Source organism: Lethenteron reissneri, chromosome 4, assembly GCF_015708825.2.
Source record: "Lethenteron reissneri isolate LAM-NWPU_2019-01 chromosome 4, ASM1570882v1, whole genome shotgun sequence".
Taxonomy (NCBI): domain Eukaryota; kingdom Metazoa; phylum Chordata; class Hyperoartia; order Petromyzontiformes; family Petromyzontidae; genus Lethenteron; species Lethenteron reissneri.
This window is the reverse complement of record NC_083782.1, coordinates 10,593,627-10,606,742: the sequence shown is the minus strand read 5'-3', so window position 1 is coordinate 10,606,742 and position 13,116 is coordinate 10,593,627. Positions and strand designations below refer to the sequence as shown.

The 13,116-nt window shown below is 47.9% G+C and overlaps 1 protein-coding gene across 10 annotated transcripts in view; it reads right to left on the bottom strand.

Moving 5' to 3' along the window:
- The window catches only part of ADGRL2 (adhesion G protein-coupled receptor L2), a 158,039-nt gene that overhangs the window by 115,198 nt on the left and 29,725 nt on the right, over nt 1-13,116 (bottom strand). For all 10 annotated transcript variants that reach the window (XM_061564889.1, XM_061564897.1, XM_061564906.1 and 7 more), the window contains one exon: nt 7,556-8,356. In XM_061564889.1, coding sequence (XP_061420873.1) covers nt 7,556-8,356 — 801 coding nt within the window. The remainder of the gene's footprint in view (nt 1-7,555; nt 8,357-13,116) is intronic.

Below are 13,116 nucleotides of genomic sequence, written 5' to 3'. Positions count from 1 at the left end.
TGTCCTTTAAAGGGCTGGGTTGACCAACGCTCACTGCGGCGGTGCGTGTTTAGGGGCCATCGTGAACGTGCAGGCAAATCGGCACCAAAGGCAGACAAGTGCTCTAGACATGAGGCCTCTTTGGGATGATTGTGCAGCCATACGTAAGAGTGTTCTGCTCACGGAAGGTTTTACAAAACCTCTCCGTCAGGCTCCCAAGGTGGCTGGGTGGCCCAGGAGTAGGCGACTAAGGCCCTGCTCACACGGCTAGGATCCAGTCTCGAATTCAGGCAGCGTTTTTGATGAAACAACTAAATCAAAATTTAATTCTGTAACTCCACGAGAAAATTAAATATGTTTCACCCTATCAGTCCAGTGGCCTTCACGACTTGAAAACCAGTGGCATTTGTTTAGCAAACAAACTCTGGACTGGTTTTGACCTTCAGGGTCTTATCAAGCAGTCAGACCTTGCTAAGCAAATACTGCCGGTTTACCAGACATTATTGGTAGGAGCACTTCCTCTAACTGAGGAAGCCTGTCAGTGAACAAAAATTATTTTGTAGAAAATGTCATCATGCTGTTGTGCCGCAATATGGGTGATAAAATTAATAAAATGTTCCGTGTCCTCCGTTCACTAAAAATGTTTTCATCCACCTGCTTATTGGCCAATGAAGATGTACGGAACAGAGGGAAATCAATTCATTAAATCCAATTTATTTATTGGCCAGAATTCTACGCAACGGCGCATAATGAACGATTATGCAGGGTGACCCATTTCTAGATAGTCCATTGATTTTGAATGATCTCAAATGTGTGCATCGCTGATTGCTGTGAGCGAATCACATCAGGTATGTAATAGATAAAGTGTAGCAGGGCAGTGTTCATCGTTTTAATAAGTGTGCTGGTGTGGTGGGAGACGTGTAGAAGAAGCTTTGACTAAAGTGTTGTTTTCTCTAATGGAGAAACAGGAGCAGGGGAAGATAAAAGCCCAGGTGGATACACGGTATGGGTAAACGATCCAGAGAAGAATAGGTTAACATCGAACGGACAGTGGCTAGAAAAAGTCGTCGCTAACAAGCAAAAGGAAGGAACAAGATGACAAGATGACGACGATAAGGACGGTGATGAAAATTCAAATATAAACAGGCTGACCGATATAATGCATCCTTACGCCGTGTTCGCTTTGGACGATGACCAAAATATGAAAATGGACGAGGCCGACGCCGCCCGTCCCCTTGAAGCGATTACGTCGCTCGCCGGCGGTGAAACGGCACGTGGGGGGGGGGGGGGGTTACATAAAATACCTGTTTGAGAAAAATGCGTCAAGAAAGCAAATCTAATGCTGCGGCAATTAGAGCTACGGGGAAAATGGGCTGCACTAACATTCTCGCGCGCACGGAAGGGGAGTAAACCCATGTGGACACGCGTAATATATTATAATTACGATATGTGAATTGCAATTATCCCGAGCAAATTTTTATTTACAGTCTGGGCCGCAACTCCCACGACATCGTGGAGTTGGTCCGTCGCGGGGGGCCCGGTGCCACGCCACCAGCCCCCGAAAACGTGCAAATGCAAGGTCACAAACAAGAGCAGCAAAAGCAAGCGAGCGAAAAAGAACATTTTTCGTTTGATGTACGCCACTGTCGCACGCAAGCTAACAAAAGCAGGCTTTGGACGGCGCTCGCCGTGTGACTTGGCTCAAATCTCGTGCCCTTGACAAACTAAATGTAGAATGTGCATTCCGCTGTAATAGAGCAATACGTCCAATTACACACCGAAACAACCAGCAGGGCTAGGCTCCGGGCCATGCATATTACTTTCTGGTTACAGTTTCCGTGTCATTTAAATGCGCCGTCCTCTTTCCTGCAGCGAGAACGCTTCCAATAAACCAGCCAGGCAATTGGGAACTCCAGATGCTCGCCCCGCCACCAAAGCGGCGGCACACAGCTGCCGTGGCTGCCAGGAAGACAAAAAAACGTGCCAATTTGCCGCTCGGCTTTTCGGTGATGTTAACCACTACAGCCTCTGCCTCCTGGGCAGTAACTGAGAGCGCTGCGTGCATCTGTTTCCTGCAAGGAGCTTACGCAGGACCCAGCCCTCATCACGGAACGCCGGAGTCTTGCGCGAGCCGCGTACCCTGCACTTACCGACGCAGAAACACTCCCTGGTGGCTGCAGTACATTGTGCATCCCCCTCCGCCGACTTTTTGAATCTGAACTCTAAAAGGATTTCTTTGTTTTAGCTTCTCTTTCCCGAGGTTTTTTTCTTCCCATTAAGCTAATGTTTTGGCACAATCTAGAATTGCATTTTTTTACGTTCTATAAATACACACACGCACACAGAATGTTTTTCCTCCTACCATGCCTAGCTACGATGTTTAAAGAAAATTGCCAGGAACAAGGCCGCTTTCCAGACATCTGCCTTGTTCATCTTTTGCCGATTATAACATCGGCCCCTGCTTAACAAGGCAATCACCAGGACCGTTAATCTGTCCATCACGAGGGCCTTATCACTTGTTTCAGTCAAATCACAATGTGTGTCTGCTGACAAAAACAAAGATATGAAAACCCGCATCGCTACAATAAAAGAAAGACAATCATATCTGGACAGATATGTATCACACGTACAATAATGTACGCATGCATGCATACGCCAGGAATGTTTTTGGCCTTAATGACTGCTTGGTTCGTATTGTAAAGTTAAGAAAAGTTACGAGCGAATAAATAGATACATACATAGGCGTATTTGTGCTTTGCCTAATTTAATACGAGCCACAGCGTTGAACCATTTGCTGGTATTTGCACTGTCTAATTAAAACATATACCGAAGCTAAGCACACATCATTTTGAATAAATGCTTGATGAGTAATCCTCAAACAAAAAAAACGATCATAACACGTGAAGAATGTGCATATTTTCGAAGAAACGATACAAATATGGCCTAGTAAAACAAAGGTGCCGGAAAAAACTAGGGTGCCACATTTCTCTCATCAATCTTAAGCATTCTTGATTCGTATTCATTTTTTTGTTTAAATATGATGAAGATTATTACGAGTGTGCTCCATAATTCCAGAAGCGCAATTGCTGAGGGAAGCAAAGGTCAGAAATTCAATACACAGCTGGTGCAATTTAAACATTATATCCAAATATCATTGTCGTCATCACAATCAAACTAACAATGTTAAATAAGATTACACAAAAAACGAAATAAATAACTTTTGTATAAAATATATATTTGTTATCAATTTTCTGATGCCAAATGATCTCATCCAGCCTGCCGCTTGAAATCCGTTGATCTCAATGGGATCCAATTCCAGTTTAATTGCATCCAGTCAGAAAAGTATGACCGCTCAAGATGACCCACACCCCACTCTCGGGTGGGATTTTCAGGTCGTACAGCACTTTGTTTGGAGCGATGTCCGACGTTTCGTGCCACGTGACAAGTTTCTCCATGAAGCTTCCAGCATGTCGAACAAAACGCCGGACTACATGTCATACCCGCGGATACTATGACCCGACTAGCGCAGGCACGACCGCAAATACCTTCGCAGGAGCACATTCAGATGGCTTCTGTGGCCGTCTGGAACACTCTTCCCTCGGATATTAGGAAACCACTGGGGCTATGGACGTTTAAATCTAGAAGGAAAACTCATTTCTACAGAACAGCTTTTTGTGTTTAGTTTGTTGTCCTTCCCCCGCACCTCCGATTAGCGCGGTTGGCTACGTGCTGTGTGAAAGAAGTTCAACGTACATACGTACAGGAGCACCTCACCCACCGACCTTAAATCAACGACAACCAAATTGAATCCTATTGCACTCCAAAGCAGCTGCATCCCTACTTCTGGTTTCCTGACCGGTGGTTTGATGTTCAACATGAAATTTCATTTGTGGATGGGTGGGGTGTGGGGTGGGTAGGCCGATGTGGGGGGGGGGCAAAGGTGAAAGATATGCAGAATAAATGTATTACCAACAAGTTGAGGCATCGTGCAGAAAAAGATTTACGATGAAAAATTGTAGTAACCTTTGGGATAACACAAGAGAGGTTTTGTGTCAGGCCTCGGAATATCGAGGTTTTACCGTTCTCCGCGTAAAACTCCATCGACTGCGACGGTCAGAGATTGAGAATGCATTGTAAACAAAATTGTCCAATGCAATTTCCTACGCAATGATAAAGGCAGAAATCTAGAAAGGTCCTATAAATAACAGTGATGAACAGAGCAGCGTTGGTCCAACGTCAAATAATAAAGCCGAATGGAAAATTGAATAGAAACCACCGCAAGATTGAATGGTGAGATAGGAACCAATTAAAAAAGAGTTCTCCAGAATCAAGAATCAGCATTAACACTGAGCAGACTTTTGCGTTTAATCAAGGGAGAAAAAAAAACATGCTTTATTGCCGTGACAAAAAATCTCATTTAAGTTTCAGTTTGTTTCGCATGTTTGGCAGTTATGCATTAACGTTGAGATGTGAAGTCAACCAAATTACAAGACATTTATTAAACGTTATTTATTTAATTACCCACACAAGTTTCACCGAATCTCAAAAAACTAATTTTCAGCAGCAGTCCAGCACCGGGGTACGTTTGGCTCCACTCGGTTAGAACGAGTGCTGGAACGAGTGCTTCACATTTCGCAGGGAACCGGTGCAAAGCACACACCTATGAGCGAACAACAATCAGCGGACTGCAGAGATGGTTTCACGAAACCCACTTGACATACCCCAACCCCACCTGATTCATGGTCCGTACTGCCAGATCCGACCGTGTCCGTCCAATGCTCGCTGAGCTGCGTTGGCTTCCGGTTGCCGAACAAATTCGTTACGAGGTCGTGCTCATTACATGCAAAGCGCTCGCCACAAATGAACCCCAACACCTCGCTGACCTCGTCAAGGAGCATGAACCATCATCACGCGAACTCCGGGCATCCTCGCGGCTGCTTTTGGCTAACGGTCGGAAACTGCATCATGCGCTTCCAGATGCACTTCTGCGGCCATCTGGAACAATCTTCCTACCCATATCAGGAAGCCACTGGAGCTATGCAATCTTGATTGGAAGCTTTCGTGCCCGCAGGAATCCATACTCTTTGGTTTTTTCGGTAAAGTCACGTAGGTATAAAAATATATATATATTACGACATTTAGATTGCAACAGGCGTAAAAATAATCCAGCAGTGGAGCTATGCACTTTTACATTTATATTGAAAACTAATTTTTTGAGAACTGCTTTTTGTGTTTAGTTTGTTGTCCTTCCCCCACACCTCCGATTAGCACGGTTGGCTACGTACGGTGCAAAGAAGTTCAACACACACATATACATACCGCCCTCTCCCAGCTAAATGACCAACAATAAATGTCAATGGGGTCTTACCCTCGTTGTGTAAACGACACCATGAATCCGTGCATCGGTGTCCTCGTACGCTCACAATGGCAATGCTTTGAACTGATAATAATGATTATGTACACTCCTCACATGGAGATCACAAGGCTCTGTACAAAACAAGACGAAACAACGATCCGCCGTATAGCCTGAATAGACTTTTGAGGCAAGTGCTGTTAGTGAGCACCTATGAAGGCCGGCACGGCACACGAGGGGGTGGGTGGCCAACACCACGTCGGCCGCCTTTGTCTCCCGAGTTGGCGATGTTTACACACTCATTTTGAGGCTGAGTCAACCTAGGGGAGGCCCAGGACCAGTTCAAATGATCGTTACTGCTGTTGGCTGTGAGCGGCATTCGAACCCAGGTCGCTAGGTTCGTAGTGCAGTGTGCTAACCAGTGTGCTAACCACTACGCTACCGCTTCCCATACAAAACACACACACACAAGGCTCACGCCAGTAAAATCCAACCCCAAAACACCGTATTTGAATGAAAAATATCCAAAGCTTTCCACATTGGAATAGGATTTTCCTTCGAAAGACTCCACACAAAATGTATGATAATATGAACGAATTATCCACAGCAATGGGACTTACGCGAGTCTGAGCGACTCAATAAATGTCGCCATTATACAGCACTGTCAATCGCTGCCCATACACGAACGTCGAGTGCACGTTGGTGCATTTCTAATGAGTACTCAGCCACGAGATAGTGCTGAGTGCAAGTCTTATCGCCACACTCATAACGGAGCAGCGTCCGCTCATGGCTCGTGGCTCGTGGAAGGTGCGCTCTCGTGTTCGCAGTGTGTACCGACGATAAACACAGGCAGCACATGGCAAAACTTTGTATGGTGCAGTACTGATATCCCCGCATTGGAATCTGAATCTGTATTTGTGCATCGCACCATTAGTTGCTTTACTTCGAGGCGTGAGGGTTGCTCTTCAACTCACAGTTCATAGGGAGCTCGTGAGAAGCACTTGCCCCAACCGTGTACGTAGGCTGCATGGGGGATCTTTGGCTTCGCATGCATATATGTATGTTGTATGTATATATGTATGTTGTATGTATATATGTATGTTGTATGTATATAGTGAGGAGCGGTAGTGTAGCGGTTAGTGCGCTGCGCTTTGAACCTGGCGACCCGTGTTCGATTCCCGCTCTCGGCCAACACCAAGTGACGATTATCTGAACCGGTCCTGGACCTCCCATAGGTCGACTCAGCCTCAAATGAGTACCTGGTGCAGTGTGTAAACATCGCCATCAGGGAGACAAAGGCGGTCGGGCGTGGTGCTGGCCACCCACCCCCTCGTGTACCGTTTCGGCTTTCATAGGTGCTCGCTAACAGCACTTGCCCCAACAGTTTGTTAAGGCTATACGGGGGATCTTTGTCTTTGTATGTATGTGCCCATTGCTCTGTATGCTGACAGAGTGAAGTTCCCCTGTGATCAGAGCTCTTGATCTGCAGTTGCAAGAATCCGAGTTGAAACCCTGGTGAGGGGTTGACTCAGCCCTGCCTCCTCATGATCCATCCCTTTTGGATCAATAAAACGGCACCCTTTTTAAGGCTGTCCACGGCGGTGGCTGTCCCGTGGATAAACTGGCCCTAACCATAGGAATGTGGAATTTCCACCACTAGCTCAGGTCTGCCACGGCTAAACGGGGTATATTTTGTGTGCGTGTGTGAAAACTCACCTTTCGCAAACCTTGTCCCACACTCGGTATTGTATTAAGCATACAATGTCGCCACTATACACGAGTTAGTCTACGTGTTTGTTCACCATACAGCCCGGTGTTTCTACAATGTTACTACTTGTGATTCTAAATACATGTGGGCTACCACCCAGTTCAGTTGTGCCTCGTACAAAGTGATGGCGGTGGTGGCGCTGGTGGCGGTGTGCATGCGTGTGTGTGTTTATTTTTAACAGTCAACAAAAATGTCGCTACAATATTTACGCACGTGGCGAGAGCCAGAGCAGGACGCACGACGGGCAAACTCCGATCGCATCGTGACCCATTCGGCTCCGCATTCATGGCTGCAGAGGAGGTAGGAGGTAGGGCCGCTGGGGTTGCGGGGGTCGTGGGGGTCGCGGGGGTCGTGGGGGTCGTGCGGGTCGTGGGGGTCGCGGGGGTCATGGGGGTCGCGGGGGTCGTGGGGGCCGCCAGCCGCTGGAACCGACAGGGAAAGGGGGCAGTCCTTACCAGCGGTGGGGTCTGGTGGGCCGAAGTCGAGGGCGTAGCGGAGCACGTGGTAGTTGTTCCACACGTAGAGGAGGTTGTCGCGGGGGTTGTACTGCGCGGAGGCGATGAACTGGTAGGGGTTGGGGAAGGGCACGGCGAGGTGAGCGTCGCGGTGCAGGTTCGTGTTGTACATGTAGTCGATGCGGTTGCCGGCCGCCTCGTTTTCGTCGTCCTCGTAGACGGAGCGCAGCACGTAGAGGACGCCGCACGCCATGAACGCGTTGGAGGCCGAGCGCTTGTCGTAGGCCGTCTCCCACGAGCCCTCGATGCGCAGCGTGTACGGGTTTAGCTGGCTCACCACCACGCGCCCGTTGTTCTGCTCCGTCGCGTAGATGACCCACAGGCCGTTCTCGTCCACCGCCAGGTCCATGTCGGACTTGCCGCCCCAGCGGTAGGGCGACGTGTCGTGGTAGTTGGCGTTGGGGATGATGGCCTCGCCGCTCTTGATGCGCGTGCGCAGGTCGAACTTGACGACGTTGCGCGTGCGCTCCTTGTTGAAGAACACCGCGCCGTCGTACACCACGAAGCCCGTGCCGTCCACGCGGTGGGGCAGCTTGTAGGTGGTGGACGGGCGCCCGGCGATGAAGTCCTCGAGCGAGGCGAACTCGGTGAGGCCGTCGGTGCGGTAGGGCAACCAGGGCATGTAGTAGACCCGGTCGGTGGCCTGCAACGGATCTTTGCACCAGGCCCCCGCTTGCTGCTCCGCCTCGAAGAGGTGCAGAGCCTGCGAGACGGCTCTCAGCGAGCCGGGGCACAGGAAGACTGCGGGGGAGAGGAGGGGGGGGAACGGGGGTAGAATGGAGGGGAGGAGAAGGAAGGAGCAGGCACAAGTCCACAAGCAACACGTGACGCATTGAACAGTGGCGATAGAGTCCCTGCTCGACGTTGAAGACGAGCTTCATGGAAATTCATGGACAGAATTTCGCCAGGGCTTAATTTGGAATATTTTTCAGGGATACCAAAACCCCCTGGATTCCCTCCCCCTTCCTGTCCACCCACCATCTTCTCCTATCTAACCTCCCCTCTCCCCTAACCCTGCCACCCTGCCCCTCCTACCCCTCCCTCTAACCCTCGAATCCATCCCTTGACATAAATCTTAACCATGCAGGTCAGGGTGAGAAAAATATCTTCTGGAGCACAGCCCCTGGACAGCTCCAGGTGAAATGAAGCCACGGCTCCGAACGAGAATTGGCGATTGTTAAAATGAACGAAGCGACGAGTGGGCGGCACCATGGACATAGAGATGGTTTGGTAAAGTTCGCCGTGAGCAGAGTAGACGGATGCTTTGCTTGTTCTACTACAACGCATGTGACCGGGCGAGCACACACTTTATGGATGATCGTGCGGTTCGAGTGGGGGGGGGGGGAATTTAAAAGTAAATAACACAAGCCTTGTTTTAAATTCAAGTACATGAACACCTTACTATTGAGTGCACCTGATTGATTACCATACACAAGCAATATACAAACACTGGACTGGACAATATACATTTTTTTTCTTGCTGTGGTGTTCCCACCTGATGAGGATTGCTTGTGTTGTGATCGAAACGTCGTGATTTGTTTTGTTTTATTTTATATTATTTTATACCTACGTGACTTTACCGAAAGAACCAAAGAGTATGGATTCCTGCAGTTACGAAAGCTTGGATTTTTCTCCAGGTCCTCTGGTTTTTCACTCCACATTTAGAAACGTTTTGAGAGTATTTGGCTGCTATCAATTTCCACGTGGTAAGCCACTTCGTTCAGCTATCATCTGTGGCCAAGTCGCTTCTGATAAAGAGCTACGTAGCTCACTGGGCCCGACCTGGTAAATGAAAAACTGAGTCTCAGCTGTTTTTCAGGAGGATCCTGCCAATATTCTGCAATAGTGGGCGGTGTGACCTTGTGTAATCCCAATTGAGTCCATTGTCAGGTACATTGTTGGGATGCAATACCAGGTACACAACTGTGTGTGTATTTTGCCATGGAAGCAAACCAGAGAACCCAAAGGGAACCATGCAGAGGAGTGAGGGCACCTGCCGACTCCACACAGAAAGCTGGCCGCGATGGTAATCAAACCCAGGCCCTTCTTGTTGTGAGGCACAAGTGCTAACACTTTGCCCATCCCGCCAACTAAAGCATTTCAATGTCACGATATTGGCGCGAGGTATACGTGCGGTGTTGTATTTGTACGGGAAATTTGTAATTAGTACGGGACTCATTATTAGCTTGCGGTGATCTTTTAAGTGCCACCTTTTCAAGCATTACGACTGCCTCTCCTCTCTAATGCTCAACCTTATGTCCACAAAGTCACCGGTACAAACCGTGATGAGACGTAACTTAACACATGACCATCGATCACTACCCACTCACTGCCCTGGCCCATGCTGTAATTTATTCAAGCGTGCCTGGTTCCTCAAGATTGAGCGGCAATGCTAATGCACTCTAGCGCACTTTAGAAAAATACCAGAAATAAATAACGCACATGATAATGAGATAAGCTGATGAAAAAAATAAACCGCATCACGGAGCAGATTATAATTTTGGTTGGGTTAATAACGGATTCGATAGCTTGTTTAATATTTAAATAAGTACATCTCCATCCGGTGTGAGTATTGCATGAATATTGCAACCTATGAAATAATGTAAAATTACAATATTTATTTACAGTCCTTTGTCAATCCACCGATGATTAAATGTCTCCCCATGCCATTATGGTCACGGGGAGTTGTTTGGCCATACTTAACAATGGCGATAATAATATCGACTTGTAACAAGCCGCACCGTATTCGCTCGCTCTCCAAGAGAGAAGCGACTGAGAAGCGCGAGGAACCGTAGTAGAGCGGCAAGGCAAACAACGCAGCGACTGAGCCGGTGCGAAATTCCCCCCAAACTCTGCGATCCTCCACAGATGAAGGCATTGTCAGCCAATAGATGAGTGTTTAAAAATGGGACGAAACCCGAGGACCTGGCGAAAGCACACGGCACGCGAGAAGGCGACACTCTATCCAATACGGGGGAGGGGGGAACAGATGGAGTCTACACGTGCTCTACCGCCTCCTCCAGGCGAGCCCGGGTATGCCTCCTCTTCGACGCCCACGGGAAGGGGTTTTCACAACATTTGTGTGATTCACCAACCCTCGTCTCCACAGTGCCGGACTACAGGTCAAGGGGCATAGCCACCAGCGCCCACTCCTTCACTCTGCTGGGCCACTGCGTGATGGCGAAGGAGGAGGAGGAGGGGGTCACCCAGAACTGGTTTCAGATATCACTTTTAGATCAATATTAGCTGTGACCGAGAAGGGAACTCAGGTAGCTGAGTTCATAGCACAGGAGGCTAACTACTGTGCCACGGCTCCATCGCCTAAAGATAAAAAAATATACTTCACCACTTACGTTAACATCGTGAAGATAAATGTGCAGGATAACGCAATAATAACAAGCGGTGAGAGGAAACATATTGTGGCTTCCAGTTGAATAAAGCAAACATCGCTCTTTAAATGGAATTTAAGAAACCGCAGTGGCAGTCGCATCGAAGGAATGCTCACCACCGCCATCCTTAACACAGACGAAAAACATGCATTAGCATGAACATTCTGTAAGGCTTTAAAACATGTGCTTGTCCTCGCTGCTCTTTGTTTGTGGCACAGAATCTGATGGGTAGCTTGTCAAGGCAAAAGGAGTTTGCGTATGCATGCTCATTGTACTCTTAGCAATGGTTTGTGTCTGCAACTTTATTGAGGAAACCATTTGATCGATTTGGCCAGTTTCAATTAGGGTGCGACCCTAATAGAGACAAAACTTTACCGCAAAGTTTAATTCATATTGCATCTCAACAATAGCTAGCGTGACCTCACTCACCCACCCTTACAGACGTACGGACAAAGCTAATGCATAAATGCTTACAACAAGTTAGGACAGCGTTAAAAAGTGCCACTTTCATCGTTGACACGGGCTTTTGATCGAGCAGTGTGTGTGAATAGTGGAATCGGCTGATGTTTTGAACAATGACCCCGTCTTGACATGCTTTGCTTTGGACACAATGGCTTGCTCGCGCGCTGATACGACAACGTGTTCACACGCTGCAGCATGGCAAACCTTCCTGTCAGAAGGCCGTGTTAACAAAAAAGGATGGAAGCGTTTTTTTATCCGATCGTGAAAGGCATCTTCAGCTTGCGTTAGCACGCTGCTGCCAACGCCAGTTCGTAGCGCTCCGTGCGTGGAAACTACCTCGAGATGGTTTATTCTTTCCATTACTTTGCTTGCTCCGTGTACACATGTAAGCACTTTGTCTCGTGTTTTTTGCACAATTTATAAAATTGGACCAATGGCAAAAGCCAAGTGCTTAACTCTGGGTATGACACACGTATTATCATTATCATTACTCCGTCAATAATGCTGCTGTGCCGAATTTTGTTACGTATATGTCCACAGCCCTTGCATTTTTTATGTTGTGCTGATTGTTTGAACACTTCTCAAATTGACCAAATTAAAATGTAAAATTATTCTTAACAAACGATGTGCTTCATCATCATCGTCATCATCGTCAGCCATGAGCGTTAAACTTGCCGGATAAATGCATCCTCAAGCCTAAAAACGTCAAAGCATAGTCTGCAGCTCGCTCTGTGATGTTTAGAAAACAGTGAGGCTCATGGGTAGTTGGTGGGGGAAAGTCAAGTGGCATCAAATTCCGTGACCCTCAGGGGAATTGCTACTTTGTTAACATTGACTAAGCGACCAATGGGAATTTCTACTTTGTTAACATTGACTAAGTCACCGGTGGGAATTTCTACTTTGTTAACATTGACTAAGCGACCAGTGGGAATTTCTATTTTGTTAACATTGACTAAGCGACCAGTGGGAATTTCTACTTTGTTAACATTGACTAAGCGACCAGTGGGAATTTCTATTTTGTTAACATCGACTAAGTCACCGGTGGGAATTTCTACTTTGTTAACATTGACTAAGTGACCAGTGGGAGTTTCTACTCGGTTAACATTGGACAGCGGAATGGACGCAGAGAAACGTCATGATGCTGTGGACGGATGCTGAGAGGTCATGGCGCTGACCTGGCACCACTGAGATCCGTGGTTCAAATCCGAGGCGGCTGCCCATCATTGAACCGACTTCTCTAGCGCGGCGAGTTGATGGCCTCAGCCCAGTCGCCAACGACCGCAGGAAAATAATACAATTTGGTTCTGCGCTGCGTTTCAATAAAAAAGTTGGCCTGGCAGCACGGCCGGCGCACTTGAGTTGGCGGTCGACCCTCGGAGTGGACCGCGATCCTCAAAGGAATGGCGGTGCCCCCGTGGCCGCCCCCTCCGTGATACGTGGATCAAACAAATCGCACTTCCGATTACCACGGTAGGCTATGTACGGTGCGAAAGAAGTTCAACGTACATACACAGATACAAATCGCTCGAGGCACGGGCACGGCAGCGAGAACAGTTTGTGCGAATGCTTTCGCAAGAGGTCACACGTTTGGCGCATCGGTCCTGGCTGGCTATGCGTGATGAATTGAATTGGCAGCACGGCCAGGTACGT